At 34.1% G+C, this 27,864-nt stretch overlaps 1 protein-coding gene and 1 long non-coding RNA gene across 9 annotated transcripts in view; both read left to right on the forward strand.

The window, feature by feature from the left end:
- The window catches only part of LOC127702419 (kelch domain-containing protein 10-like), a 174,687-nt gene that overhangs the window by 78,745 nt on the left and 68,078 nt on the right, over positions 1–27,864 (forward strand). For all 4 annotated transcript variants that reach the window (XM_052206636.1, XM_052206644.1, XM_052206623.1 and 1 more), the window contains one exon: positions 8,689–8,773. In XM_052206636.1, the coding sequence (XP_052062596.1) occupies positions 8,689–8,773 (85 nt within the window). The remainder of the gene's footprint in view (positions 1–8,688; positions 8,774–27,864) is intronic.
- LOC127703178 (uncharacterized) lies at positions 19,295–26,275 on the forward strand. 5 transcript variants are annotated; one of them, XR_007982748.1, is made up of 5 exons: positions 19,295–19,381; positions 20,868–21,659; positions 22,366–22,975; positions 23,136–23,696; positions 25,885–26,275. It is a non-coding gene; the product is annotated as an uncharacterized LOC127703178 (long non-coding RNA). The 5 variants fall into 5 exon arrangements; XR_007982744.1 differs by lacking the exon at positions 19,295–19,381 and adding an exon at positions 19,549–19,705 and having other exon boundaries at positions 20,410–21,659; XR_007982746.1 differs by lacking the exons at positions 19,295–19,381; positions 20,868–21,659 and adding an exon at positions 19,746–20,028 and having other exon boundaries at positions 21,821–22,975.

Consider the following 27,864-nt stretch of genomic DNA (forward strand, 5'->3'; position numbering starts at 1 on the left):
AGCTTTTCTCATCACTCGTCGTCGTTAGCTTTTACAAAAATCTTCTCCTCTGAAACCACTGGGCCAAATTTAACCAAACTTGGCCACAATCATCATTAGGGTATCTAGTTTAATAAAATGTGTCCGATGACCCCGCTAACCAACCAAGATGGCCGCCATGGCTAAAAATACAACATAGAGGTAAAATGTAGATTTTGGCTTATATCTCTGAAACCAAAGCATTTAGAGTAAATCTGACAGGTTAAAAGTGATTATCAGGTCAAGATCTATCTGCCCTGAAATTTTCAGACAAATCTGACAACCCGTTGTTGGGTTGCTACCCATGAATTGGTAATTTTAAGGAAATTTTGCAGTTTTTGGTTATTATCTTGAATATTATTATAGATAGAGATAAACTGTAAACAGCAATAATGTTCAGCAAAGTAAGATCTACAAATAAGTTGCCATGACCAAAATTTTCAGTCGACCCCTTTAGGAGTTATTGCCCTTTATAGTCAATTTTTAACAATTTTTTGTAAATTTTTGTAATCTTCTTCTCTGAAATTACTGAGACAAATTTAACCATACCTGGCCATAATCATTATTAGGGTATCTAGTTTAAAAAATTTGTCTGATGACCCCGGTTTCCAACCATCATGGCCGACATGGTAAAAAAATAGAACATAGGGGTAAAATGCAGTTTTTGTCGAGCCTTAGACTTTTGTCGCAGAAAGCTCGACATAGGGATAGTGATCCGGCGGTGGCATTAGCTAACTTCTTAAAAGCTTTATATTTTAGAAGGTGGAAGATCTGGATGCTTCATACTTTGTATATGGATGCCTCATGTTACGAAGTTTCCGTCAGTCACATGTCCAATGTCCTTGACCTCATTTTCATGGTTCAGTGACTACTTGAAAAAAAAGTTAAGATTTTTTGTAATGTTAAATTCTCTCTTATTATAAGTAATAGGATAACTATATTTGGTATGTGCATACCTTGCAAGGTCCTCATGCCCGTCAGACAGTTTTCACTTGACCTCGACCTCATTTCATGGATCAGTGAACAAGGTTAAGTTTTGGTGGTCAAGTCCATATCTCAGATACTATAAGCAATAGGTCTCGTATATTCGGTGTATGGAAGGACTGTAAGGTGTACATGTCCAACTGGCAGGTGTCATCTGACCTTGACCTCATTTTCATGGTTCAGTGGTTATAGTTAAGTTTTTGTGTTTTGGTACGTTTTTCTTATACTGTATGCAATAGGTCTACTATATTTGGTGTATGGAATGATTGTAAGGTGTACATGTCTAGCTGGCAGGTGTCATCTGACCTTGACCTCATTTTCATGGTTCAGTGGTCAAAGTTAAGTTTTTGAGTTATGGTCTTTTTTTCTAATACTATATGCAATAGTTCAACTATATTTGGTGTATGGAATGATTGTAAGGTGTACATGTCTAGCTGGCAGGTTTCATCTGACCTTGACCTCATTTTCATGGTTCAGTGGTCAAAGTTAAGTTTTTGAGTTTTGGTCTTTTTTCTAATACTATATATATATGCAATAGTTCAACTATATTTGGTGTATGGAAATATTTTATGATCTAAATGTCAGTCACACAGGTTTTATTTGAGCTTAACCTCATTTTCAAGGTTCATTGCTCAGTGTTAAGTTTTTGTGTTTTGGTCTGTTTTTCTTAAACTATAAGCAATAGGTCAACTATATTTGTTGTATGGAAGAATTGTTAGCTGTACATGCCTGCCTAGCATGGTTCATCTGACCTTGACCTCATTTTCATGGTTCATTGGTCAATGTTTAGTTTACTTGGTTAATGTTAAGTTTATGTGACAGTTGTAATAAAGCTTTATATTTAGGACTATCAACATAATATCAATGATTAGTAAAGAAGGCGAGACATTTCAGCGTGTGCACTCTTGTTGGTTTATATCTCTGAAACTAAAGCATTTAGAGCAAATCTGACAGGTGGCAAAAATGTTCATCAAATTTAGATTTATCTGCCCTGAAATTTTCAGACGAATCCGACAACCTGTTGTTGGGTTGCTGCCCCTGAGTTATTAATTTTACAAAAATTTTGCAGTTTTTTGTTATTATCTTAGATATCATTATAATATCTATTATCCCCGGCTTTGTATATTTCTAGGATTTTGATTGGATAACGCACGTCGTTACAAAATCCATAGCCCCTGGGTGTTGCTAACCCATATACCCGGACGTTGCTATCCATTACTCTGGGGGACATCACGCGCGTTTTCCTTAGTTCCATGGTTGTTCCATGTGAAATATAGAATTCTGTAGATTATTCATGATGTCTGTAATTAAATATGTAATCCACTAACGATGTTATCTTTTTTTGTCGATCATTTGCACTCATTTTAGTAAATGCATCACTTGGCTGCCACATTGTCTATGAATGGGACTACTGACCTAGCTATGCAAATGACCCACGTTGACGTAACACCGTCTATGATGTAACTCTCACAACATTGAGCGCAAAATTCGACCCACTCCAGTTTCTCTGTCTCCCTATTAAAAACGTCTTATATTTGACTACCTGTAGGGTTCTACCAAAGGTAGTACCCTACACCCCATAAAAGATATGTCAAATTCCCAAATTTCAATAAAAGATTTTTAGAAAATGAAAAAAACATTGCTTTCACGTTACCCTTTGTTGTCAAATTTCTCTAAAAATCGACAAATTTGGACTAAGACCGGGGATAAATTCGTAATCTACGTTCATATCCGTAGATATGGATATTTTAACACCCTTCAGTACCCTGTACACCCTTTCGGCTTCGCCTCAGGATGTACTTGGATACATGATTTCCAAAGCATCAGTAAATACAGGTGAGCGACACAGGCTCTTCAGAGAGCCTCTAGTTTAATGAATAAAACCCCATAACTCAATCATAAATGATAAATGAAAAATTTATAAAATTCTAAACGGAGCTTACATCAATAGATGTAAACAATTCACCAAAGTTTCATAAGAACTGCTGAAGTTATTGTCCGAAACTGGAAAATCCCCCCTTTTTTAGCTCACCTGGCCAGAAGGGCCAAGTGAGCTTTCCTCATCACTTGGCGTCCGTTGTCCGTCGTCGTTGCCATCGTCGTCGTCGTTGTTAACTTTATACATTTTGAACTTCTTCTAGAGAACCACTACATGGAATGAAACCAAACATGGCATGAATGTTCCTTATGAGGTGCTGACCAAGTGTTGTTACTTTGAAGCCGATCTATAATCCAAGATGGCTGCCTGCGGGGGACTTAGTTTAACATAGGACCCTATGGGAAATACATACAAATGTCTTCTTTTAGAGAACCACTGAATGGAATGAAACCAAACATGGCATGAATGTTCCTTATGAGGTGCTGACCAAGTGTTGTTACTTTGAAGCCGATCCATGATCCAAGATGGCCACCTGCAGGGAAATTAGTTTAACATAGGACCCTTTGGGAAATATTTACAAATGTCTTCTTTTAGAGAACCACTGAGTTGCATGAAACCAAACATGGCATGAATGTTCCTTATGAGGTGCTGACCAAGTGTTATTACTTTGAAGCCGATCCATCATCCAAGATGGCTGCCAGTGGGGGACTTAGTTTTACATAGGACCCTATGGGAAATACATACAAATGTCTTCTTTTAAAGAACCATTGAATGGAATGCAACCAAACATGGCATGAATGTTCCTTTTGAGGTGCTGACCAAGTGTTGTTACTTTGAAGCTGATCCATCATCCAAGATGGCCGCCAGCTGGGGACTTAGTTTAACATAGGACCCTATGGGAAATACATACGAATGTCTTCTTTTAGAGAACCACTGAATGAAATGAAACCAAACATGGCATGAATGTTCCTTATGAAGTGCTGACCAAGTGTTGTTACTTTGAAGCCGATCCATCATCTAAGATGGCCGCCAGCGGGGGACTTAGTTTAACAAAGGACTCTATGGGAAATACATACGAATGTCTTCTTTTAGAGAACCACTGAATGGAATGAAACCAAACATGTCATGAATGTTCCTTATGAAGTGCTGACCAAGTGTTGTTACTTTGAAGCCGATCCATCATCCAAGATGGCCACCAGCTGGGGACAGTGTTTTACAGAGGACCCTATGGACAATACATACAAATGTCTTCTTTTAGAGAACCTATGAATGGATTGAAACCAAACATGGCATGAATGTTCCTTATGATGTGCTGACTAAGTGTTGTTACTTTGAAGCTGATCCTTCATCCACGATGGCCGCCAGCGGAGGACTTCCTTTAACATAAGATCCTATTGGAAATACATACAAATGCTTCTTCTAGAGGTGCACTGAATGGAATGAAACCAAACATGGCATAAATGTTTCTTATGAGGTGCTGATGAAGTGTTGCTACTTTGTTGCTGATTTACTGTTCAAGATGGCCACCAGGATTTTTTATTAAATTACAGGGCCAATATTAAATCAAATTTGACCTCACTCATTATTAGGGTATCTGTTATGATTTTAGTCTATTTTAAAATGATTTCCAAAACCAAAGTAGAATCAGGTGAGTGACACAGGCTCTTGAGAGCCTCTAGTTAATGAAAAAAATCCCATAACTCAGAAATGATAAATGAAAAATTTATAAAATTCTAAATGGAGCTTACATCAATAGATATAAACAATTCACCAAAGTTTCATAAGAACTGCTGAAAGCATTTTTGATTTTTTGTCCGAAAACTGGAAAACCCCCCTTTTTATACGACCGCAAAAATGAAAAATTTTTTGGTCGTATATTGGTATGACGTTGGCGTCGTCGTCGTCGTCGTCTGGCGTCGTCCAGCGTCGTCCGAAGACACATTGGTTTTCGCACTCTAACTTTAGTTTAAGTGAATGGATCTCCAATTAATTTTACCATAAGGTTCTATACCACGAAAGGAAGGTTGGGATTGATTTTGGGGGTTATGGTACCAACAGTTAAGGAATTAAGGGCCAAAAAGGGGCCAAAAATAAGCATTTTTGTAAATTCCAGACAATAACTTGTGTGTAAGTGTATGGATCTCTCTGACATTGTACCACAAGGTTCCATATCACAAAGGGAATGCTCGGATTGATTTTGGGGGTAATTGCCTCAAAATTTTAGGAATTAGGGGCCAAAAAAGGGGCAAAAAACAAGCATTTTTCTAGTTTCATGACAATAACTTGTGTATAAGTGTTTGGATATTTCTGAAATTGTACTACAAGGTTCCATATCACAAAGGGAAAGCTGGAATTGAGTTTGGGGGTAATTGCCCGAAACGTTTAGGAATAGGGGGCCAAAAAGGGGCCAAAAATAAGCATTTTTCTAGTTTCCAGACAATAACTTGTGTTCAAGTGTATGGATCTCTCTGAAATTGTACTGCAAGGTACCATACCACAAAGGGAAGGCTGGGATTGAGTTTGGGGGTGATGAATCATAAGGGGGTTCAAAAAATTGGGGGGGGGGATTTTTTTTTTTCTTTTTTTTTCTTTTTTTCCTTTTTTTTTTCTTTTAAAATTTTCCATTTTAAGTTGGTTATTTCTGATTTATATTTAAAAGCAAATAATAATGATATGGTATATAATAAGTATTGTGCAATAGCAAGAAATTTTCAATTGCACAATAGCAAGAAATCTTCAATTGCACAGTATTGCGCAATAGCAAGAAATCTTCAATTGCACAGTATTGTGCAATAGCAAGAAATATCCAATAGCACAATATTGCACAATAGCAAGAAATTGTCAATTGTACAGTATTGCACAATAGCAAGAAATATTCAATTGCACAGTATTGTGCAAAAGAAGATACTTCCTATAAATTGCTTATTTCTTGATCAATTTCAATGGGGTTTTATTCTTGAATTCTTGGGGTTCTTTAATATGCTGAATCTAACCGTGTATTAAGTTTTTGGATTTTGGGCCCTGTTTTTAAATTGGTCCACATTGAGGTCCAAAGGGTCCAAAATTTAACTTTGTTTGATTTCGTCAAAAATTGAATTATTGGGGTTCTTTGATATACCGAATCTAACCGTGTATTTAGATTCTTAATTTTTGGTTCCGTTTTCAAATTGGTCTACATTAAGGTCCAAAGGGTCCAAAATGAAACTTAGTTTGATTTTAACAAAAATTGAATTTTTAGGGTTCTTTGATATGCTGAATCTAAACATGTATTTAGATTTTCGATTATGGGCCCAGTTTTCAAGTTGGTCCAAATCAGGGTCCAAAATTAAACTTTGTTTGATTTCAACAAAAATTGAATATATGGGGTTCTTTGATATGCTGAATCTAACCATGTATTTAGATTTTTGATTTTTGGGCCCCGTTATCAACTTTGTCCACATTGAGGTCAAAAGGGTCCAAAATTAAACTTTGTTTGATTTCATCAAAAATTGAATTCTTGGGGTTCTTTGATATGCTGAATCTAACCATGTATTTAGATTTTGGATATTGGACCATAATAGGTGAATGTCCAATTTAAAATTTTTAAGTTTTTAGACCACATTCATTCTGTGTCAGAAACCTATGCTGTGTCAAATATTTAATCACAATCCAAATTTAGAGCTGTATCAAGCTTGAATGTTGTGTCCATACTTGCCCCAACTGTTCAGGGTTCGACCTCTGCGGTCGTATCAAGCTGCGCCCTGCGGAGCATTTTATTTTATGAATAAAACCCTGTAACTCGAAAACGTAAAATCTAAAATATATAGAAATCGAAAGGGAGCTCATGTCAATAGATATAAACAATTCACCACAATTTCTTGCAAGTTGGTGAAAGCATTCTTGAGTTATTGTCCGAAAACTGGAAAATCCCCCTTTTTAGCTCACCTGGCCCAGAGGGCCAAGTGAGCTTTTCTCATCACTTGGCGTCCGTCGTCCGTCGTCCTGCGTTTGTCGTCCGTAAACTTTTACAAAAATCTTCTCCTCTGAAACTACTGGGCCAAATTTGACCAAACTTTGCCACAATCATCATTGGGGTATTTAGTTTAAAAAATGTGTCCGATGACCCCGCCAGCGAACCAAGATGGCCGACATGGCTAAAAAATAGTACATAGGGTAAAATGCAGTTTTTGGCTCATATCTCTGAAACCAAAGCATTTAGAGCAAATCTGACACGTGGTAAAATTGTTTATCAGGTCAAGATCTATCTGCCCTGAAATTTTCAGATGAATCTGACAACCCGTTGTTGGGTTGCTGCCCCTGAATTGGTAATTTTAAGGAAATTTTGCAGCTTTTGGTTATTATCTTGAATATTATTATAGATAGAGATAAACTGTGAACAGCAATAATGTTCAGCAAAGTAAGATCTACAAATAAGTCAACTTGACCAAAATGGTCAGTTGACCCCTTAAGGAGTTATTGCCCTTTATAGTCAATTTTTAACCATTTTTCGTAAATTTTTGTAATCTTTTACAAAAATCTTCTCCTCTGAAACTACTAAGATAAATTTAACCAAACTTGTCCATAATCATGATTAGGGTATCTAGTTTTAAAAATGTGTCAGATGACCCCGCCCGCAAACCAAGATGGCCGACATGGCTAAAAAATAGTACATAGGGAAAAATGCAGTTTTTGGCTCATATCTCTGAAACCAAAGCATTTAGAGCAAATCTGACTGGATAAAATTGTTCATTAGGTCAAGATCTATCTGCCCTGAAATTTTCAGACCAATCAGGCAACACTTTGTTGGGTTGCTGCCCCTGAATTGGTAATTTTAAGGAAATTTTGCAGCTTTTGGTTATTATCTTGAATATTATTATAGATAGAAGCTGTAAACAGCAATAATGTACAGCAAAGTAAGATCTACAAATAAGTCAAACATGACCAAAATTGTCAATTGACCCCTTAAGGAGTTATTGCCCTTTATAGTCAATTTTTTTACAATTTTCATAAATTTTGTAAATTTTTGTAAATTTTTACAAAATATTTTCCACTGTAACTACTGGGCCAAGTTCATTATAGATAGAGATAATTGTAAGCAGCAAGAATGTTCAGTAAAGTAAGATCTACAAACACATCACCATCACCAAAACACAATTTTGTCATGAATCCATCTGTGTCCTTTGTTTAATATGCACATAGACCAAGGAGAGCGACACAGGCTCTTTAGAGCCTCTAGTTTTAATGAATAAAACCCCATAACTCGGAAACTTAAAATCTAAAATTTATAAAAAACAAAAGGGAGCTCACGTCAATAGATATAAACAATTCACCAAAGTTTTATGCAAATTGGTTAAAGCGTTTTTGAGTTAATGTCCGACATGTTGACGACGGATGTACGGACGGACAGACGGACAACGGTATACCATAATACGTCCGGTAAACGGGCGTATAAAAAGGAATTGTCTCAAAATGAAAATCTTCTATTTGTCAAAAATTCAGGAAATGTTGTTATGTTTTATACAAGAACCACAAGGATACATAAAGTAATTTAGAGAAATCTTTTATTTGGTAACTTGCAAAATGTAAACTCAAAACTTGAAACTATAAACATTTTTTAATAAAAAAAAATATTAAATTGCAATTTATAAGAATTAGTTATGCAAACTATTTAGTGACCTGCTGAAATTAACACTCATTTTTCTGTCCATCACCACACCTCAATAGAAGACTAAAGTTATGAATTGAAATTATCTGCACAGCTCTTTCAATCTTTCCACTAGTGATTTCCATCACTTTGATAATTAACATTGAAATTTCTGTTTTTGTAGATATAGACATGAAATGGTTAGTGACGACTTTCGGTTGTATGTTTTTGGTGGTGGTACAGCACACTCAGCTTTTCCTCTAGATAAGGTAATTTATAGCAGTTTCTAACAGTTCAAACCTAAAGTAACAGTACCCAAATTGCACCGATTTAGCAAAAATAGCAGTGGAAATTTTACAAGTTTTCTTAGAGAATAAAGAATTTGTATTTTTATGATTTTACATTATATACACCTTTCAACATAGCTAAATATATTTATATATATACAGTCACAGTATGTATCAACAGATGAAGTATTCAGTGAAAAAGTAAAATCTACAGAATCACCATCCGATGTCCACAATAAGTCAATTTAATAATCAGCAATTCAAATAATATATGTCACAGCCATCCATTTTAAAAAAATAGTAAGCATTGTCAAATTGTTCTAAATATTTGGAGAAATAAAACAAAACATTAGTTATTAGATTTTTACAGATGTGAATTTAAGCATGGATGCAATTTGCTGCGCCCTTGCGAAAATGGTCCAGGATATCTCAGGAAATCAGTAGATTATCTGAAGATATTCTTGGAAAATGTCACAAGACAATCTTGGGATATCCTAGTCCTGAGACCAGGGTTAAGTAGAGACGGTATTGAAACAAGATAATCATGGGATTTCCTGGGATCCGTACTATACAGAATCCTGAGATATTCTTGCGATCTTTGAGATGGCACTAGAAAATCCTTACATCAGGAATCAATCCTGAGATCAGGATTTAATCAATTAAAGTTGTCCTGCTAGAATCCTGGGAAAATCTTGAGAATATCCAGATGAAATCCTTGATTCAAGATTAACTAATTATCACCATATTAAGACAAATTTAAATAAATATAGAACAGCAATTAAATTAAGACATGATTTAATTTTCCACATTATGATGTGTACATCAGTATAAAGGAATAGGCATAATTTTGATGATATAATATCATCACATAAATTCTAATTGTATCACAAATGTCCTGTTTTTTGTCTCTCACTAATCCTCAAGCAGTTCAATCTTCTATTCCATGGAACAACATTCACATTTCACAAAATTCTTATGTCATAGATCAAATCATTCACATTACATGAACACATGCAATTATGCTATAACTGTACTCACTACAAAAGTCAAAAAGTCTGAAAAGACCAGTTTTTGTCTGAATTTGCATGAATTTTTACTCGACATTCTTAATTTGTCTGAATAATTTTTAAAAATTCTTGACATAGTATGAATTTGTCTAATAAGGTTCTTGATTTCTCTTGACAAGTGTCTTGACAGTATGAACATTGCCTTAAAATTTCTCGACACTTCCTGTATCATCTGATAAGAGTCTGGATTAGTCTCTACCAATTCTTGACTGTCTTAAATTTGTCTCGATCTGTCTTGACATATTCTTGACATTCTTAATAATGTCTGAATATGTCTCGATACATTCTTGACAGTCTTAAATATGTCTTGACACTATCTCAACAGTATAAATTTCGCCTGAAATGTGAACAGACTTATTCTGCACTGTTTATGACATTCTATTGCTGTTATATACTCCTTTTTATTATGGCTAAACTAAACTTTGAAGAATCAAGGATTAATTTGGTATAGTAAGATACCCTTTTGGTGCAACTAAGTTGGATTACCCTGAATAATCCCCCATGTAGTTTAATTTTGATTTATTTTTATTAAACATTTAAGTAATTGTTTTCACTTGGAATATAAGTCGAAGGTATTGACAAACAGCATTTAGATTTTTGCCGTTCGCAAAACTGCCAGTCAAATTTGCTTTACTAAAATAGGTGTCTTGTATCTCTTTTGGACCCCACAATTCATCTTTTGGGTTTGTGTGGCTAAAAAAGGAGGGGGGGGGGGGGGGCTTTCGTTTAGGTCAAAGAATTTGTTCCCATCTTGATTCAAAAACCTTATTGTCGAGCCTTTGACTTTAGTCGAAAAAGCGAGACATAGCGATCCTACATTCCGTCGTTGGCGGCGTCCACAAATATTCACTCTGTGGTTAAAGTTTTTGAAATTTTAATAACTTTCTTAAACTATCCTGGATTTCTACCAAACTTGGACAGAAGCTTGTTTATGATCATAAGATAGTATCCACAAGTAAGTTTTGTAAAAATAAAATTCCATTTTTTCCGTATTTTACTTATAAATGGACTTAGTTTTTCTGCCGGGAAATATTACATTCACTCTGTGGTTAAAGTTTTTAAAATTTTAAAATTTTAATAACTATCCTGGGTTTCTACCAAACTTGGACAGAAGCTTGTTTATGATCATAAGATAGTATCTAGAAGGAAATTTTGTAAAATAATAAATCCATTTTTTCCGTATTTTACTTTTAAATGGACTTAGATTTTCTGCCAGGAAACAACACATTCACTCTGTGGTTAAAGTTTTTAAAATTTTAATAACTTTCTTATACTATTTTGGATTTGTACCAAACTTGGACAGAAGCTTGTTTATGATCAAAAGCTAGTATCTAGAAGGAAATTTTGTAAAATAATAAATCCATTTTTTCCGTATTTTACTTTTAAATGGACTAAGATTTTCTGCCAGGAAACAACACATTCACTCTGTGGTTAAAGTTTTTAAAATTTTAATAACTTTCTTATACTATTTTGGATTTGTACCAAACTTGGACAGAAGCTTGTTTATGATCAAAAGCTAGTATCTAGAAGGAAATTTTGTAAAATAATAAATCCATTTTTTCCGTATTTTACTTTTGAATGGACTTAGATTTTCTGTCAGGAAACAACACATTCACTCTGTGGTTAAAGGGAAAATTCGCGATTTTTTACTTATCATCTTATTATGTTCATAATACCATAAAAAAACATATTCACCAAGTTTTATCTGGATATGAAAACTAATAAAGAAGAAAATTGGAAATTATTAATTCTATTTATTGGAACTTTCTGACTTATGTGACGTAGTTTAAGTCTTTTTGCATGCCGGGAGTGGAATTAATCTCCTTTAAGTCTTGTTCGTTAATCATCTAATAACGCGATTTAAAGCGCATCGACGACTTTTGGCGTAGCTATTAACCAACTAATAATTAAGAAAGTAAAGTGATCAGCCGTGCAACTTTTAAAAATAAAATGTACGATTTATATTTTAAGAATTTCTGATATGATTATAGTCATTATAGTAATAAAAGTAAATCATACAATAGAATATTTTTATGAATTTTTTTTCCGACGGATATTTTCAACAAACATATAACTGATAGTGTATTAAAAATGCATGTTTGTATTCTCACCTTTTACTTCAGTCTAGCAAACATTTCCCGCTAGTACTGTGTAAAATACAATGTGTATTGTACTTTGACACTTAGTGACTACCTGTTGAATGCGTGATTAAATTCAAGGTATTTAAAGGTTTGCATTCTGTTATTCTTATCTTTTGATCTTCACTCAGTGAAGAATTTTAGCCGTCACGGTTCACCGTTCCAGGTGTGAACATCATTTCGCATGAATGATAAACGGGTGTGATAGTTTGAGACAGAAAATAAAAAAAGAAATGTAATTATTTTGGGGGAGTAATATGGTGGCACAATAACTGAATAACCGTGGTATATTTTTATATTTTCCGTAAGCTCAGTTTAAAATGAATTATGACTGCCTAATATTTTTGCAACAATGAAATACTGAATTAATTTAATTGAATAAATAATAATGGCATTCTAAACACGAGTGTATGAACTAAAAATTGTACTATTTTAAATTAGAATCGGTGACCTTGAATATTTGAAATAGATAATTACCAATTGCAATTATATAATTTGGTCCGTCCAAAACGATCTTTATTTACATATTCAGGAATTAATGTCCTAATCAAAATATTTTAAATCTCACAACGTATAAATACTTCAGCCATTTGAAGAAAGATGTTTAAAAAATTGACAGGAAATTTAAGGTCAACTTTGTCTTATTGGAATGAGATCGAATAATTACGAACAAAAATTATTTTCGGGTTTGAAAAACATAAAAAAAAATGATAAAAGAGAAATGTGGGTTTGAGACAGAAAAAATAATTATTTGGGGAGGAATATGGTGGCAATATACCTGAATCGCCGTTATATATATTTTTTTATATTTTGCGTTAGCTCAGTTTTTAAATAGATGGGTGAGTCTTTTGTTGTAACATCGGAATTCTGAATAACTTTCAATGAGATAATTTTATAAATAAAAATGGCCCACGAAAACGAGCATATAAACCAAAAACTGTGCTATTTTGAACTATCATCGGTAACTTTGAATATTGAAATGTGCAGAGAAAATTATCAGTTACATTAATATAGTTTGGTCTGTCCAAAGCGATCTACATTTACCTAATCAGGAATGTCCTTATTAAAATATTCTACATCTCACAACAAATACTTTAGCTATTTGACCAACGATGTTTAAAAAAAATTTACAGAATCAATCTAACGTCAACTTTCCTTTAATGAACGGAGACAGACCGGCGGAATCAATTTTCAATGTGCTTTATATCTTGTACCTTTGCAAGACTTATCATTCATTCATAAACCATGTCTATACCGCAGACATATATTTAACTGACAAGAATACTCCTGGTTTTACACTAGTAATTTGTTGGGGTCCTTTATAGCTTGCTGTTCGGTGTGAGCCAAGGCTCCGTGTTGAAGACCGTACTTTGACCTATAATGGTTTACTTTTATAAATTGTGACTTGGATGGAGAGTTGTCTCATTTGCACTCATACCACATCTTCTCATATCTATAAGCAGTATATTCCTTAAATTTCTGTGATTTAATACCAAGAAAGAAAAAAATCCCGAAATTAATTTGATACTTTGATACTCAATATTTTTCCTGGAAAATATTCACATCCTCATTCGGTCTGAAAATAAGATAAGAAACTGGTATACAGAACATGCAGAAGTGTGAATGTCATAAAACCTTGTTATATCAGAAACCATTATAAATGTGAACCTGTATACGTAAGACCTCATGGGACGTCACCTAACCACATACAGGTAATATACAAGTAGCTCTGTTATACCCGGAAATGTCAAGGTTAATCACTGCAAAGTAAATTCTGATGATTGTGAAGCATGACCATACATGATTTTAGAGGAGTCTTAGGTGGGGGATTGCTGGAACGATTTAAATTCTGACTAGATTTTTTCTCAATTTAAATCACTGAACTAAAAAAAAAAAAAGAAGAAAACTACGTCCAAGAACAGAATTCTTCTTGTAAATTCATAAATACCAACGTTCTTATTTTGTAACTTTCGATAGACTTGACCTCCCCCCCCCCCCCCCCCCCCCCCCACACACACCCACCCCCCCTCAAACCTGGGAACATTATATCTAACAATGTTTATGTTCCTGCCCAAATAAAAAAAAAAAGAAGAAAAAAAATGAAGGAGATGAACCACTAGAGATGAACGGTAAGTCACATCAGATTCAGATATTTATATAGTTGATTGTCGCTAACTAGAGATGTATAGTTACGTGTTTCTGCGTTAACTGATAAGAATAACAGGAAAGTATAAACTTGAAATAGATTTATGATGAATAATATGCAATTGCGGCACCCCTTTTTATCAAAGCGTACATGCATGTATTTTAATGACTGTCCGTTATTTCGATTATAATGACAATTGTTCGTGAAATCCTATAGTTGGTGAGACTTTTTTTTACCAGATATGCGACTTTTCGTATTTATATTTTCTCTTATATTACTCTTATTTCATATTTTATGCATACGTGCAATATTGGGAATGCCGGGTTTATTCCCCCACAAGCTAACGTAATAAATTAATCAACCCTCAAGCTGATCAGACGTTAATTACAACTACTATCAGTCTATCAGGAGTGAAGTTTCTTTATTTCTTCAAATAAACTTTTTGGGGATGATTAGTGTACGTCCAGTGGCATATATATTACATGCATGTCGGAGCAGGAAAATTGGCATAAGGTTCTATTAGAACCATGTTCACATTAATATACATTATACCCAACAATTGTGATGATGACGAATTTCTTCAACTGTTCGAGAACAATCTAATTGAAATATAAATCTGTGATTTTACTATGTCCATAACTTCGATGAACCAAAGCAAGTTAGATATCGACCTGTATTTAAATCAAATTTGTTCTGGATGTTCTTTCTTATATTCAATATACAATTTTAAATTGAGACTATCTATAGTTCCGTAACTTTCTATCTAAGCGTATAAACCAATGATCGACAAGTGCGTACATTTTTGTTAAATCAATAGTCTTTCATTATTCAAAATGTCCATCATTATTGACAACGAGTATATACTTACATTTTCCCCAATTTACCCTTGGAAAAAATATGTAAATAGATTTTTATTTTATCAAATCTTTTTTTGGAATTATTTATATCACTATCGGACACGCAAGACAGAGATGTATATTATACACCTGATAGTTTCAAAATGGAAAGTTACAAGTTATCGGCTGTGTACACTGATCAATACCCTCAGAAGTGAAGCGATGCATGAACATGCTTTATGAAATTGTGTTATAAGAGTTTTTAATCCCGACATGAAATCGCTTGAATACCTGGACGTGTCACCTCACAATACCTCAGGCATTAATTCCTTTAGCCATGCTGGTGATCAGATAAGAGAAGGTCCGACTTTATTTAAATAAGTTTATTACATAAAAGAATTATGAACACATTAGATTTTTGAAAACAATTTTACACGGAACACTTATTTATGACTTTGAACTTTGACTTTTTAACTAATTCCATATAAATTTCTTGTTTCAAAAACTTCGTAAAGAAAAAACAGTTTAAAAACGACAGACCGTAGTTATTTAAAAAAATAATTACATTTTCCGTATCAAGTTAGTTAGTCGGATAAATGCGACTACGTTAGGTTACTGCTGGTTTTGGTCCTTTGTGGTTTATAGATATATCGTGGTTTCTAAACCGAGAAGATGTCAAAATGGCCGCACGCAGAGAATTGATACTCTAAATTTAAAATCGATGGTGATCTCTTATCTAGCAGAATAAAACTTTAATATTTATGAATTTGTGCTTTTTTATACGGAATGGACATAATATCAATTTTTTATTTTTTTGCGAAGTTTCCCTTTAAAGTTTTTAAAATTTTAATAACTTTCTTATACTATTTTGGATTTGTACCAAACTTTAACAGAAGCTTGTTTATGATCAAATGCTAGTATCTAGAAGGAAATTTTGTTTTCTTCCAGTGAACATTACATTCAGTCTGCAGTTAAAGTTTTTAAACATTTATTAGAATCATAAACTATCCTGGATTTTTACCAAACTTGGACAGAAGCTTCTTACAATCAAATGCTAGTATCAAGAGGAATATTTTTATTGATTTACTTCCTCATTTTTGTTGAGCCTGCGATTAACAGAAAAAGTAGGCGAGACACTGGGTTCCGCGGAACCCTTACAAATTTTTCATTTTTTAGAACAACCCAAAAACATTTTTTATTCAAATTGAGAGTTGATTTTTATAATTTTTTATCAAAAATAAATATTTGTGATAACTCCTTCCTGAAAAGAAAAAAATGTTTAGATCTATATTATGCATGTCTGTTTGAGAACCATTTCATAATACCGATGATTTCTATAGAAATCATTGATGGGACCCATTATAAATACATTTTTTTTTATTATTCCTGGAGTAGATAATAATTTTCTTTTAATCTTTGGGAATTATTCAATTTGTTTTTATGTTAAAATAATTAACTTCATAATTTTGATGAAGAAAATCCATTTCAATTCAATTTTTTTTCATCAAAATGATGATTTTCATTTTCATCTATCAACAAACTAGTGGCATGGTCGGTCAACTGATAAGTTGTATGGCTGATTACAGGTAAAGCAATAACTTCTATTTGACAGTTGCATGTACTCTGGGGTGTGGAATACCTTAATTTTATGGGGAACATGCTGTCCATGTGTAATACTTAATATATTCCAACAGATGACATTACACAAATTTTTCTTCTGTTAAATGAATGATTTGTATATCATCATAATTTGCTATTTATATAAACCACATTTTGGTTTAATAATTATTTACCATATCAACATTGAATATTATGAATGTAGAATGAAATATGTCTACAGTATGATTGGTTTGAATCATTTAATTTATAAGATTTAGGAATCAAAATTTGTAATTATTTAAAAACCCACATTGAAATTGTTTTATATCAACACACCCACATTTGAATTATTTTATACTTTAGATTTCATAGCCATATTTGCATTTGTAAAAATATTTATATACCCAAATTTTCAATTATTTTACATGCCCAACTTTTATTTTTGTTGTAAAGAAGTGTAACTTGAAACAACAGTATATCATATAAAGAGAAATAAAGATTAAAGTTATATCATGAATATTGGTCATGATTTGTAACACTCAGAACTGTCAAGTAAATTTAAGACACAATTCAAAATGTTCAGAATATGTCAAGCCATACTGAGAAAAAATAAGAATGTCGAGAATATGTCGAGAAATTTCAAGACAGTATTCAAATGTCAAGAATTTGTCAAGAAATTTTAAGACCATATTCAGAATGTCGAGAATATGTCGAGTAAATTTCATACAAATTTAATATAAATGAGAATTTGTCATTTGTCAAGAAAAATTAAGACACAAGTCATACTTTTGGAGAATGTCGAGTAAAACTTCATGCAAATTAAGACAAAAACTGGTCTTTTCAGACTTTTAGACTTTTGTAGTGACTGTTTTCAATCAGATTATCAATTGTCAATCTCTGTGTAGACATCGTTTTCAAGGTGTATCCTGAAAAAAGAGCATTATTTAGTAGGTACATGTTTCATAAATATCATATCACATCAGATAAATAAGAATTTCACACTTTTGGGGGGAAGCAAACATGATAATTCCTATTTGCTGCAATAAAATGGATGAGTAACCTGATATTATACACATTTAACTTGCATAACTTCTAAATGGAAAATGTGATGCTAACGAAAATTGAAAAACATCAATACTTACAATAAAGTTTTCTTGAAATAGAAAAGAATTAAGTTGTTGGTATTTATCATTTGAACAGTAAATTAAGATTTCCTTATCTCCATTTGATATCACTTTCATTTCAGTGAATATTCCATCTTCTTTCATAGAAAATCTGAAATAAATATGATAGGTGTGCGTTAATTTATTAAGGTTATACATATTGACATTCAGCTGTCCCAATTAATTCTAATTTATGCTGTCAAGACTGTATTAGTTTTAAAAAAAAATCAAGTACGCCTTTCATTTCTTTGTTTTAGAGAGCAATTAGTTCCCTTAAAAAAAAAACCCAATAACAAATAGCTTGGAAAATGACAAATAATCTTTTAATGGAGCTATCAATCTGATATATCTTCAGGCATTTTAGATTTTGCATTGACATATGCCATGTATGTCTCATTTGGAGAAATAAAAAGGTTCATAATTAATATGCTATAATATTGCAGGAACAATAACAATAAATCAAAAATATATAGAGTGCACATTAAAATTGTTATTAGCAATTCTGATGAATTAGGTTCATACTAAAGGATTTGTTGTGTAATCTTTTGTAACTTTTCAATGTATGGTGATACTTAGCTTCAATTTGATAACAAGTTTATGATTTAAGAAAAAACATAACTTTAAGTACATGTACATGTAGTATTAAATTGTTTAGCTACTTAAATTACTTACCATTTTTTGGTGGGTGTAAAAGTCCAGTATCCTAGTAAAGATTTGTGGAAAGAGGCATTCTGTCATTAAATACATGAACACAATACATGTGATATTACATCATTTGGAAATTAGAATAAACCTTCTATTGGAAGTACACCACTAATTCATGGCCCATTGCTTTCTATGTTAAATTCCTCAATTTCAAGCAGGCACAGCTCTTTTGTTTTAAGTTCAAATAAAGTGACAATCATTGCATGTCAAAGCAACACTTTATGGTGTCTTGTACTGAAAAAATCAACATACCTTTAATGGCATATAAGAAAGAACTGGTTCCCGGGACCTCAGATGTACCAAAACAGGTACTTCAGATCTGACAAACAGGCAAAATGTACCCTCTTTTTTAAATTTCATGCAATTTTTATGCCTTATATGATATGCAAGCGGGGACATCATCTGTGTCCCATGGACACATTCCCCATTTATTTTATTATTCAAATTTATCAGTCAAAAAATGTTCTACAATGATCACCAGTCATTCAGCTTTCATTTGATACCGAAATTACCTAAATATTCTACATATTTTGAAAGTTATACCCATGCGTAGGAACTATTTTGTGTTAAATATGTACTACTTTCTGGTATGTGCTTTCTGACCGGGCCCAAATTACACCTATAACAGAACCAAACTTGCTATATAGACTTCAGCATTATTTACTTTCATTCTATGATCTATTTCAAACAATAAAAAACATATAAAGCTTTAGTCCAAACACTATTTTACTGATTTTAAGCTCAAATTGGACTGGTAGTAACATATGGGTTATGCAAAGAAAACTGCATATGTATATTACCAATGGCCAATATGATTTTTTATACGACCGCAAAAAATTTGTATGACGTTGGGGTCATTGTTGTCCAAAGACACATTGGTTTTCGCACAATAACTTTAGTTTAAGTGAATGGATCTCTATGAAATTTTACCATAAGGTTCAATACCACAAAAGGAAGGTTGGGATTGATTTTGGGGGTTATGGTACCAACAGTTAAGGAATTAGGGGCCAAAAAGGGGCCAAAAATAAGCATTTTTGTAACTTCCAGACAATAACTTGTTTGTTAGTGTATGGATCTCTCTGACATTGTACCACAAGGTTCCATATCACAAAGGGAATATGCTGGGATTGATTTTGGGGTCATTGCCTCAAAATTTTAGGAATTAGGGGCAAAAAAAGGGGCAAAAAACAAGCCTTTTTCTAGTTTCATGACAATAACTTGTGTGTAAGTGTATGGATCTTTCTGAAATTGTACTACAAGGTTCCATGTCACAAAGGGAAAGCTGGAATTGAGTGTTGGGGTAATTGTCCAAAACGTTTAGGAATAAGGGGCCAAAAAGGGGCCAAAAATAAGCATTTTTCTAGTTTCCAGACAATAACTTGTGTTCAAGTGTATGGATCTCTCTGAAATTGTACTGCAAGGTACCATTCCACAAAGGGAATGCTGGGATTGATTTTGGGGGTAATTGCCTCAAAATTTTTGGAATTTGGGGCCAAAAAGGGGCCAAAAAACAAGCATTTTTACAGTTTCCAGACAATAACTTGTGTTCAAGTGTATGGATCTCTCTGAAAATGTACTGCAAGGTACCATACGACAAAGGGAAGGCTGGGATTGAGTTTGGGGGTGATGAATCATAAGGGGGTTCAAAAAATAAGGGGGGATCTTTTAAATTTTTTTTCCTTTTTTTTTTCTTTAAAATTTTTCATTTTAAGTTGGTTATTTTTGATTTATATATAAAAGCAAATAATAATGATATGGTTTCATTTCATCGAATATTGAAAATCTCTCTGAAATTGTACTGCAAGGTACCATACCACAAAGGGAGCTGGGATTGATTTTGGGGGTAATTGCCTCAAAATTTTAGGAATTAGGGGCCAAAAAGGGGCAAAAAACAAGCATTTTTCTAGTTTCAGGACAATAACTTGTGTGTAAGTGTATGGATCTTTATGAAATTGTACTACAAGGTTCCATATCACAAAGGGAAAGCTGGGTTTGAGTTTGGGGGTAATGGCCTAAACATTTAGGAATTTGGGGCCAATAAGGGGCCAAAAAAACAAGCATTTTTACAGTTTTCAGACAATAACTTGTGTTCAAGTGTATGGATCTGTCTGAAATTGTACTGCAAGGTACCATACGACAAAGGGAAGGCTGGGATTGAGTTAGTGGGTGATGAATCATAAGGGGGATCAAAAAATTAGGGAGGATTTTTTTTCCCTTTTATTTTTTTTTTTCCTTTTTTTCCTTTTTTTTTTTCTTTAAAATTTTCCATTTTAAGTTGGTTATTTTTATACGACCACAAAAAGATTTTTGTGGTCGTATATTGGTATGATGTTGGTGTCGTCGTCATCATCCGAAGACACATTAGTTTTCGCACTCTAACTTTAGTTTAAGTGAATGGATCTCTATGAAATTTTATCATAAGGTTCAATACCACAAAAGGAAGGTGGGGATTGATTTTGGGGGTTATGGTACCAACAGTTCAGGAATTAGGGGCCAAAAATAAGCATTTTTGTAACTTCCAGACATAACTTGTGTGTAAGTGTATGGATCTCTCTGAAATTGTACCACAAGGTTCCATATCTCAAAGGGAACGTGGGATTGATTTTGGGGGTAAATGCCTCCAAATTTTAGGAATTAGGGGCCAAAAAGGGGCAAAAAACAAGCATTTTTCTAGTTTCATGACAATAACTTGTGTGTAAGTGTATGGATCTCTCTGACATTGTATCACAAGGTTCCATATCACAAAGGGAATGCTGGGATTGATTTTGGGGGTAATTGCCTTCAAATTTTAGGAATTAGGGGCAAAAAAAGGGGCAAAAAACAAGCATTTTTCTAGTTTCATGACAATAACTTGTGTGTAAGTGTATGGATCTTTATGAAATTTTACTACAAGGTTCCATATCACAAAGGGAAAGCTTGAATTGAGTTTGGGGGTAATTGCCCAAAAAGTTTAGGAATAAGGGGCCAAAAAGGGGCAAAAAATAAGCATTTTTCTAGTTTCAAGACAATAACTTGTGTTCAGGTGTATGGATCTCTCTGAAATTGTACTGCAAGGTACCATACCACAAAGGGAGCTGGGATTGATTTTGGGGGTAATACCATCAAAATTTTAGGAATTAGGGGCCATAAAAGGGCCAAAAAACAAGCATTTTTCTACTTTCAGGACAATTACTTGTGTGTAAGTGTATGGATCTTTCTGAAATTGTACTACAAGGTTCCATGTCACAAAGGGAAAGCTGGAATTGAGTGTTGGGGTAATTGTCCAAAACGTTTAGGAATAAGGGGCCAAAAAGGGGCCAAAAATAAGCATTTTTCTAGTTTCCAGACAATAACTTGTGTTCAAGTGTATGGATCTCTCTGAAATTGTACTGCAAGGTACCATTCCACAAAGGGAATGCTGGGATTGATTTTGGGGGTAATTGCCTCAAAATTTTTGGAATTTGGGGCCAAAAAGGGGCCAAAAAACAAGCATTTTTACAGTTTCCAGACAATAACTTGTGTTCAAGTGTATGGATCTCTCTGAAAATGTACTGCAAGGTACCATACGACAAAGGGAAGGCTGGGATTGAGTTTGGGGGTGATGAATCATAAGGGGGTTCAAAAAATAAGGGGGGATCTTTTAAATTTTTTTTCCTTTTTTTTTTCTTTAAAATTTTCCATTTTAAGTTGGTTATTTTTGATTTATATATAAAAGCAAATAATAATGATATGGTTTGATTTCATCGAATATTGAAAATCTCTCTGAAATTGTACTGCAAGGTACCATACCACAAAGGGAAGGCTGGGATTGATTTTGGGGGTAATTGCCTCAAAATTTTAGGAATTAGGGGCCAAAAAGGGGCAAAAAACAAGCATTTTTCTAGTTTCAGGACAATAACTTGTGTGTAAGTGTATGGATCTTTATGAAATTGTACTACAAGGTTCCATATCACAAAGGGAAAGCTGGGTTTGAGTTTGGGGGTAATGGCCTAAACATTTAGGAATTTGGGGCCAATAAGGGGCCAAAAAAACAAGCATTTTTACAGTTTTCAGGCAATAACTTGTGTTCAAGTGTATGGATCTGTCTGAAATTGTACTGCAAGGTACCATACGACAAAGGGAAGGCTGGGATTGAGTTAGTGGGTGATGAATCATAAGGGGGATTTAAAAATTAGGGGGGATTTTTTTTTCCCTTTTATTTTTTTTTTTTCCTTTTTTTTCCTTTTTTTTTTTCTTTAAAATTTTCCATTTTAAGTTGGTTATTTTTATACGACCACAAAAAGATTTTTGTGGTCGTATATTGGTATGATGTTGCTGTCGTCGTCATCGTCCGAAGACACATTAGTTTTCGCACTCTAACTTTAGTTTAAGTGAATGGATCTCTATGAAATTTTATCATAAGGTTCAATACCACAAAAGGAAGGTGGGGATTGATTTTGGGGGTTATGGTACCAACAGTTCAGGAATTAGGGGCCAAAAATAAGCATTTTTGTAACTTCCAGACATAACTTGTGTGTAAGTGTATGGATCTCTCTGAAATTGTACCACAAGGTTCCATATCTCAAAGGGAACGTGGGATTGATTTTGGGGGTAAATGCCTCCAAATTTTAGGAATTAGGGGCCAAAAAGGGGCAAAAAACAAGCATTTTTCTAGTTTCATGACAATAACTTGTGTGTAAGTGTATGGATCTCTCTGACATTGTATCACAAGGTTCCATATCACAAAGGGAATGCTGGGATTGATTTTGGGGGTAATTGCCTTCAAATTTTAGGAATTAGGGGCAAAAAAAGGGGCAAAAAACAAGCATTTTTCTAGTTTCATGACAATAACTTGTGTGTAAGTGTATGGATCTTTATGAAATTTTACTACAAGGTTCCATATCACAAAGGGAAAGCTTGAATTGAGTTTGGGGGTAATTGCCCAAAAAGTTTAGGAATAAGGGGCCAAAAAGGGGCAAAAAATAAGCATTTTTCTAGTTTCAAGACAATAACTTGTTCAGGTGTATGGATCTCTCTGAAATTGTACTGCAAGGGTACCATACCACAAAGGGAGCTGGGATTGATTTTGGGGGTAATACCATCAAAATTTTAGGAATTAGGGGCCATAAAAGGGCCAAAAAACAAGCATTTTTCTACTTTCAGGACAATTACTTGTGTGTAAGTGTATGGATCTTTCTGAAATTGTACTGCAAGGTTCCATATCACAAAGGGAAAGCTGGGTTTGAGTTTGGGGGTAATTGCCCTAAACGTTTAGGAATTTGGGGCCAAAAAGGTGCCAAAAAACAAGCATTTTTCTAGTTTCCAGACAATAACTTGTGTTCAAGTGTATGGATCTCTCTGAAATTGTACTGCAAGGTACCATAAGACAAAGGGAAGGCTGGAATTGAGTTTGGGGGGTGATGAATCATAAGGGGGTTCAAAAATTTGGGGGGGGGGGATTTTTTTTTCCTTTTTTTTTCTTTAAAATTTTCCATTTTAAATTGGTTATTTCTGATTTATATATAAAAGCAAATAATAATGATATGGTTTGAATAGGTAAATCAAAAAATTTTAAGTTCTTAGACCACTTTCATTCTGTGTCAGAAACCTATCCTGTGTCAAATATTTAATTACAATCCAAATTCAGTGCTGTATCAAGCTTGAATGTTGTGTCCATACTTGCCCCAACTGTTCAGGGTTCGACCTCAGCGGTAGTATCAAGCTGCGCCCCAGCGAAGCATTTTATTGATTTATATATAAAAGCAAATAATAATGATATGGTTTGATTTCATCAAATATTGAAAATCTCTCTGAAATTGTACTGCAAGGTACCATACCACAAAGGGAAGACTGGGATTGATTTTGGGGGTAATTGCCTCAAAATTTTAGGAATTAGGGGCCAAAAAGGGGCAAAAAACAAGCATTTTTCTAGTTTCAGGACAATAACTTGTGTGTAAGTGTATTGATCTTTATGAAATTATACTACAAGGTTCCATATCACAAAGGGAAAGCTGGGTTTGAGTTTGGGGGTAATTGCCCTAAACATATAGGAATTTGGGGCCAAAAAGGGGCCAAAAACAAGCATTTTTACAGTTTCCAGACAATAACTTGTGTTCAAGTGTATGGATCTCTCTGAAATTGTACTGCAAGGTACCATACGTCAAAGGGAAGGCTGGGATTGAGTTTGGGGGTGATGAATCATAAGGGGGTTCAAAAAATTGGGGGGGGGGGGCCAATTGAGCTTTTTTCATCACTTGGCGTCCGTCTTCCTGCGTCCATCGTCCTGCGTCCGTCGTCCATAAACTTTTACAAAAATCTTCTCCTCTGAAACTACTGGGCCAAATTTGACACAATCATCATTGGGGTATCTAGTTTAAAAAAATGTGTCCGGTGACCCGGCCAACCAACAAATGTGGCCGCAATGGCTAAAAATAGAACATAGGGGTAAAATGTAGATTTTGGCTTATATCTCTGAAACCAAAGCATTAAGAGCAAATCTGACATGGGTAAAATTGTTTATCAGGTCGAAGATCTAATTGCCCCGAAATTTTCAGATGAATCTGACAACCCGTTGTTGGGTTGCTCCCCCTGAATTGGTAATTTAAAGGATATTTTGCCGTTTTTATACGACCGCAAAAAAAATTTTGTGGTCGTATATTGGTATGACGTTGGCGTCGTCGTCGTCGTCGTCCGAAGACACATTGGTTTTCGCACTCTAACTTTAGTTTAAGTGAATGGATCTCTATGAAATTTTACCACAAGGTTCAATACCACAAAAGGAAGGTTGGGATTGATTTTGGGGGTTATGGTACCAACAGTAAAGGAATTGGGGGCCAAAAAGGGGCCAAAAATAAGCATTTTTGTAACTTCCAGAAATAACTTCTGTGTTAGTGTATGGATCTCTCTGATATTGTACCACAAGGTTCCATATCACAAAAGGAATGCTGGGATTGATTTTGGGGGTAATTGACTCAAAATTTTAGGAATTAGGGGCCAAAAAGGGGCAAAAAACAAGCATTTTTCTAGTTTCATGACAATAACTTGTGTGTAAGTGTATGGATCTTTCTGAAATTGTACTACAAGGTTCCATATCACAAAGAGAAAGCTGGAATTGAGTTTGGGGGTAATTGCTGAAACGTTTAGGAATTGGGGGCCAAAAAAGGGCCAAAAATAAGCATTTTTCTAGTTTCCAGACAATAACTTGTGTTTAAGTGTATGGATCTCTCTGAAATTGTACTGCAAGGTACCATACCACAAAGGGAAGGCTGGGATTGATGATGGGGGTAATTGCCTCAAAATTTTACGAATTAGGGGCCAAAAAGGGGCAAAAAACAAGCATTTTTCTAGTTTCATGACAATAACTTGTGTGTAAGTGTATGGATCTTTCTGAAATTGTACTACAAGGTTCCATATCACAAAGAGAAAGCTGGAATTGAGTTTGGGGGTAATTGCTGAAACGTTTAGGAATTGGGGGCCAAAAGGGGCCAAAAATAAGCATTTTTCTAGTTTCCAGACAATAACTTGTGTTAAAGTGTATGGATCTCTCTGAAATTGTACTGCAAGGTACCATACCACAAAGGGAAGGCTGGGATTGATGATGGGGGTAATTGCCTCAAAATTTTAGGAATTAGGGGCCAAAAAGGGGCAAAAAACAAGCATTTTTCTAGTTTCAGGACAATAACTTGTGTGTAAGTGTATGGATCTTTCTGAAATTGTACTACAAGGTTCCATATCACAAAGGGAAAGCTGGGTTTGAGTTTGGGGGTAATTGCCCTAAACGTTTAGGAATTTGGGGCCAAAAAGGGGCCAAAAAACACATTTTTACAGTTTCCAGACAATAACTTGTGTTCAAGTGTATGGAGCTCTCTGAAATTGTACTGCAAGGTACCATACCACAAAGGGAATGCAGGGATTGAGTTTGGGAGTGATGAATCATAAGGGGGTTCAAAAAATTTGGGGGGGGTGGGGTTTTCTTTTAAAATTTTCCATTTTAAGTTGGTTATTTCTGATTTATATTTAAAAGCAAATAATAATGATATGGTAGGAGATACACACCAAACAGGATGTGTAAATTATTATATAATAAGTATTGTGCAATAGCAAGAAATTTTCAATTGCACAGTATTGCACAATAGCAAGAAATCTTCAATTGCACAGTATTGCGCAATAGCAAGAAATCTTCAATTGCACAGTATTGTGCAATAGCAAGAAATATCCAATAGCACAATATTGCACAATAGCAAGAAATTGTCAATTGTACAGTATTGCGCAATAGCAAGAAATATTTAATTGCACAGTATTGTGCAAAAGAAGATACTTCGTATAAATTGCTTATTTCTTGACCAATTTCAATGGGGTTTTATTCTTGAATTCTTGGAATTCTTAATATGCTGAATCTAACCGTGTATTTAGTTTTTGGATTTTGGGCCCCGTTTTTAAATTGGTCCACATTGAGGTCCAAAGGGTCCAAAATTAAACTTTGTTTGATTTCATCAAAAATTGAATTATTGGGGTTCTTTGATATGCCGAATCTAACCGTGTATTTAGATTCTTAATTTTTGGTTCCGTTTTCAAATTGGTCTACATTAAGGTCCAAAGGGTCCAAAATTAAACTTAGTTTGATTTTAACAAAAATTGAATTCTTAGGGTTCTTCTGATATGCTGAATCTAAACATGTATTTAGATTTTTGATTATGGGCCCAGTTTTCAAGTTGGTCCAAATCGGGGTCCAAAATTAAACTTTGTTTGATTTCAACAAAAATTGAATATATGGGGTTCTTTGATATGCTGAATCTAACCATGTATTTAGATTTTTGTTTTTGTGGCCCTGTTATCAACTTTGTCCACATTGAGGTCAAAAGGGTCCAAAATTAAACTTTGTTTGATTTCATCAAAAATTGAATTCTTGGGGTTCTTTGATATGCTGAATCTAACCATGTATTTAGATTTTGGATATTGGACCATAATAGGTGAATGTCCAATTTAAAATTTTTAAGTTCTTAGACCACATTCATTCTGTGTCAGAAACCTATGCTGTGTCAAATATTTAATCACAATCCAAATGCAAAGCTGTATCAAGCTTGAATGTTGTGTCCATACTTGCCCCAACTGTTCAGGGTTCGACCTCTGCGGTCGTATCAAGCTGCGCCCTGCGGAGCATTTTATTGGTTATTAACTTGAATATTATTATAGATAGAGATAAACTGTAAACAGCAATAATGTTCAGCAAAGTAAGATCTACAAATAAGTCAACTGGACCAAAATGGTCAGTTGACCCCTTAAGGAGTTATTGGCCTTTATCGTCAATTTTTAACCATTTTTCGTAAATTTTTGTAATCTTTTACAAAAATCTTCTTCTCTGAAACCACTAAGACAAATTTAACAAAACTTCTCCACAATCATCATTAGGGTATCTAGTTTTAAAAATGTGTCAGATGACCCCGCCCGCGAACCAAGATGGC

This window comes from Mytilus californianus, unplaced genomic scaffold, assembly GCF_021869535.1.
Source record: "Mytilus californianus isolate M0D057914Y unplaced genomic scaffold, xbMytCali1.0.p SCAF_1, whole genome shotgun sequence".
Classification (NCBI taxonomy): domain Eukaryota; kingdom Metazoa; phylum Mollusca; class Bivalvia; order Mytilida; family Mytilidae; genus Mytilus; species Mytilus californianus.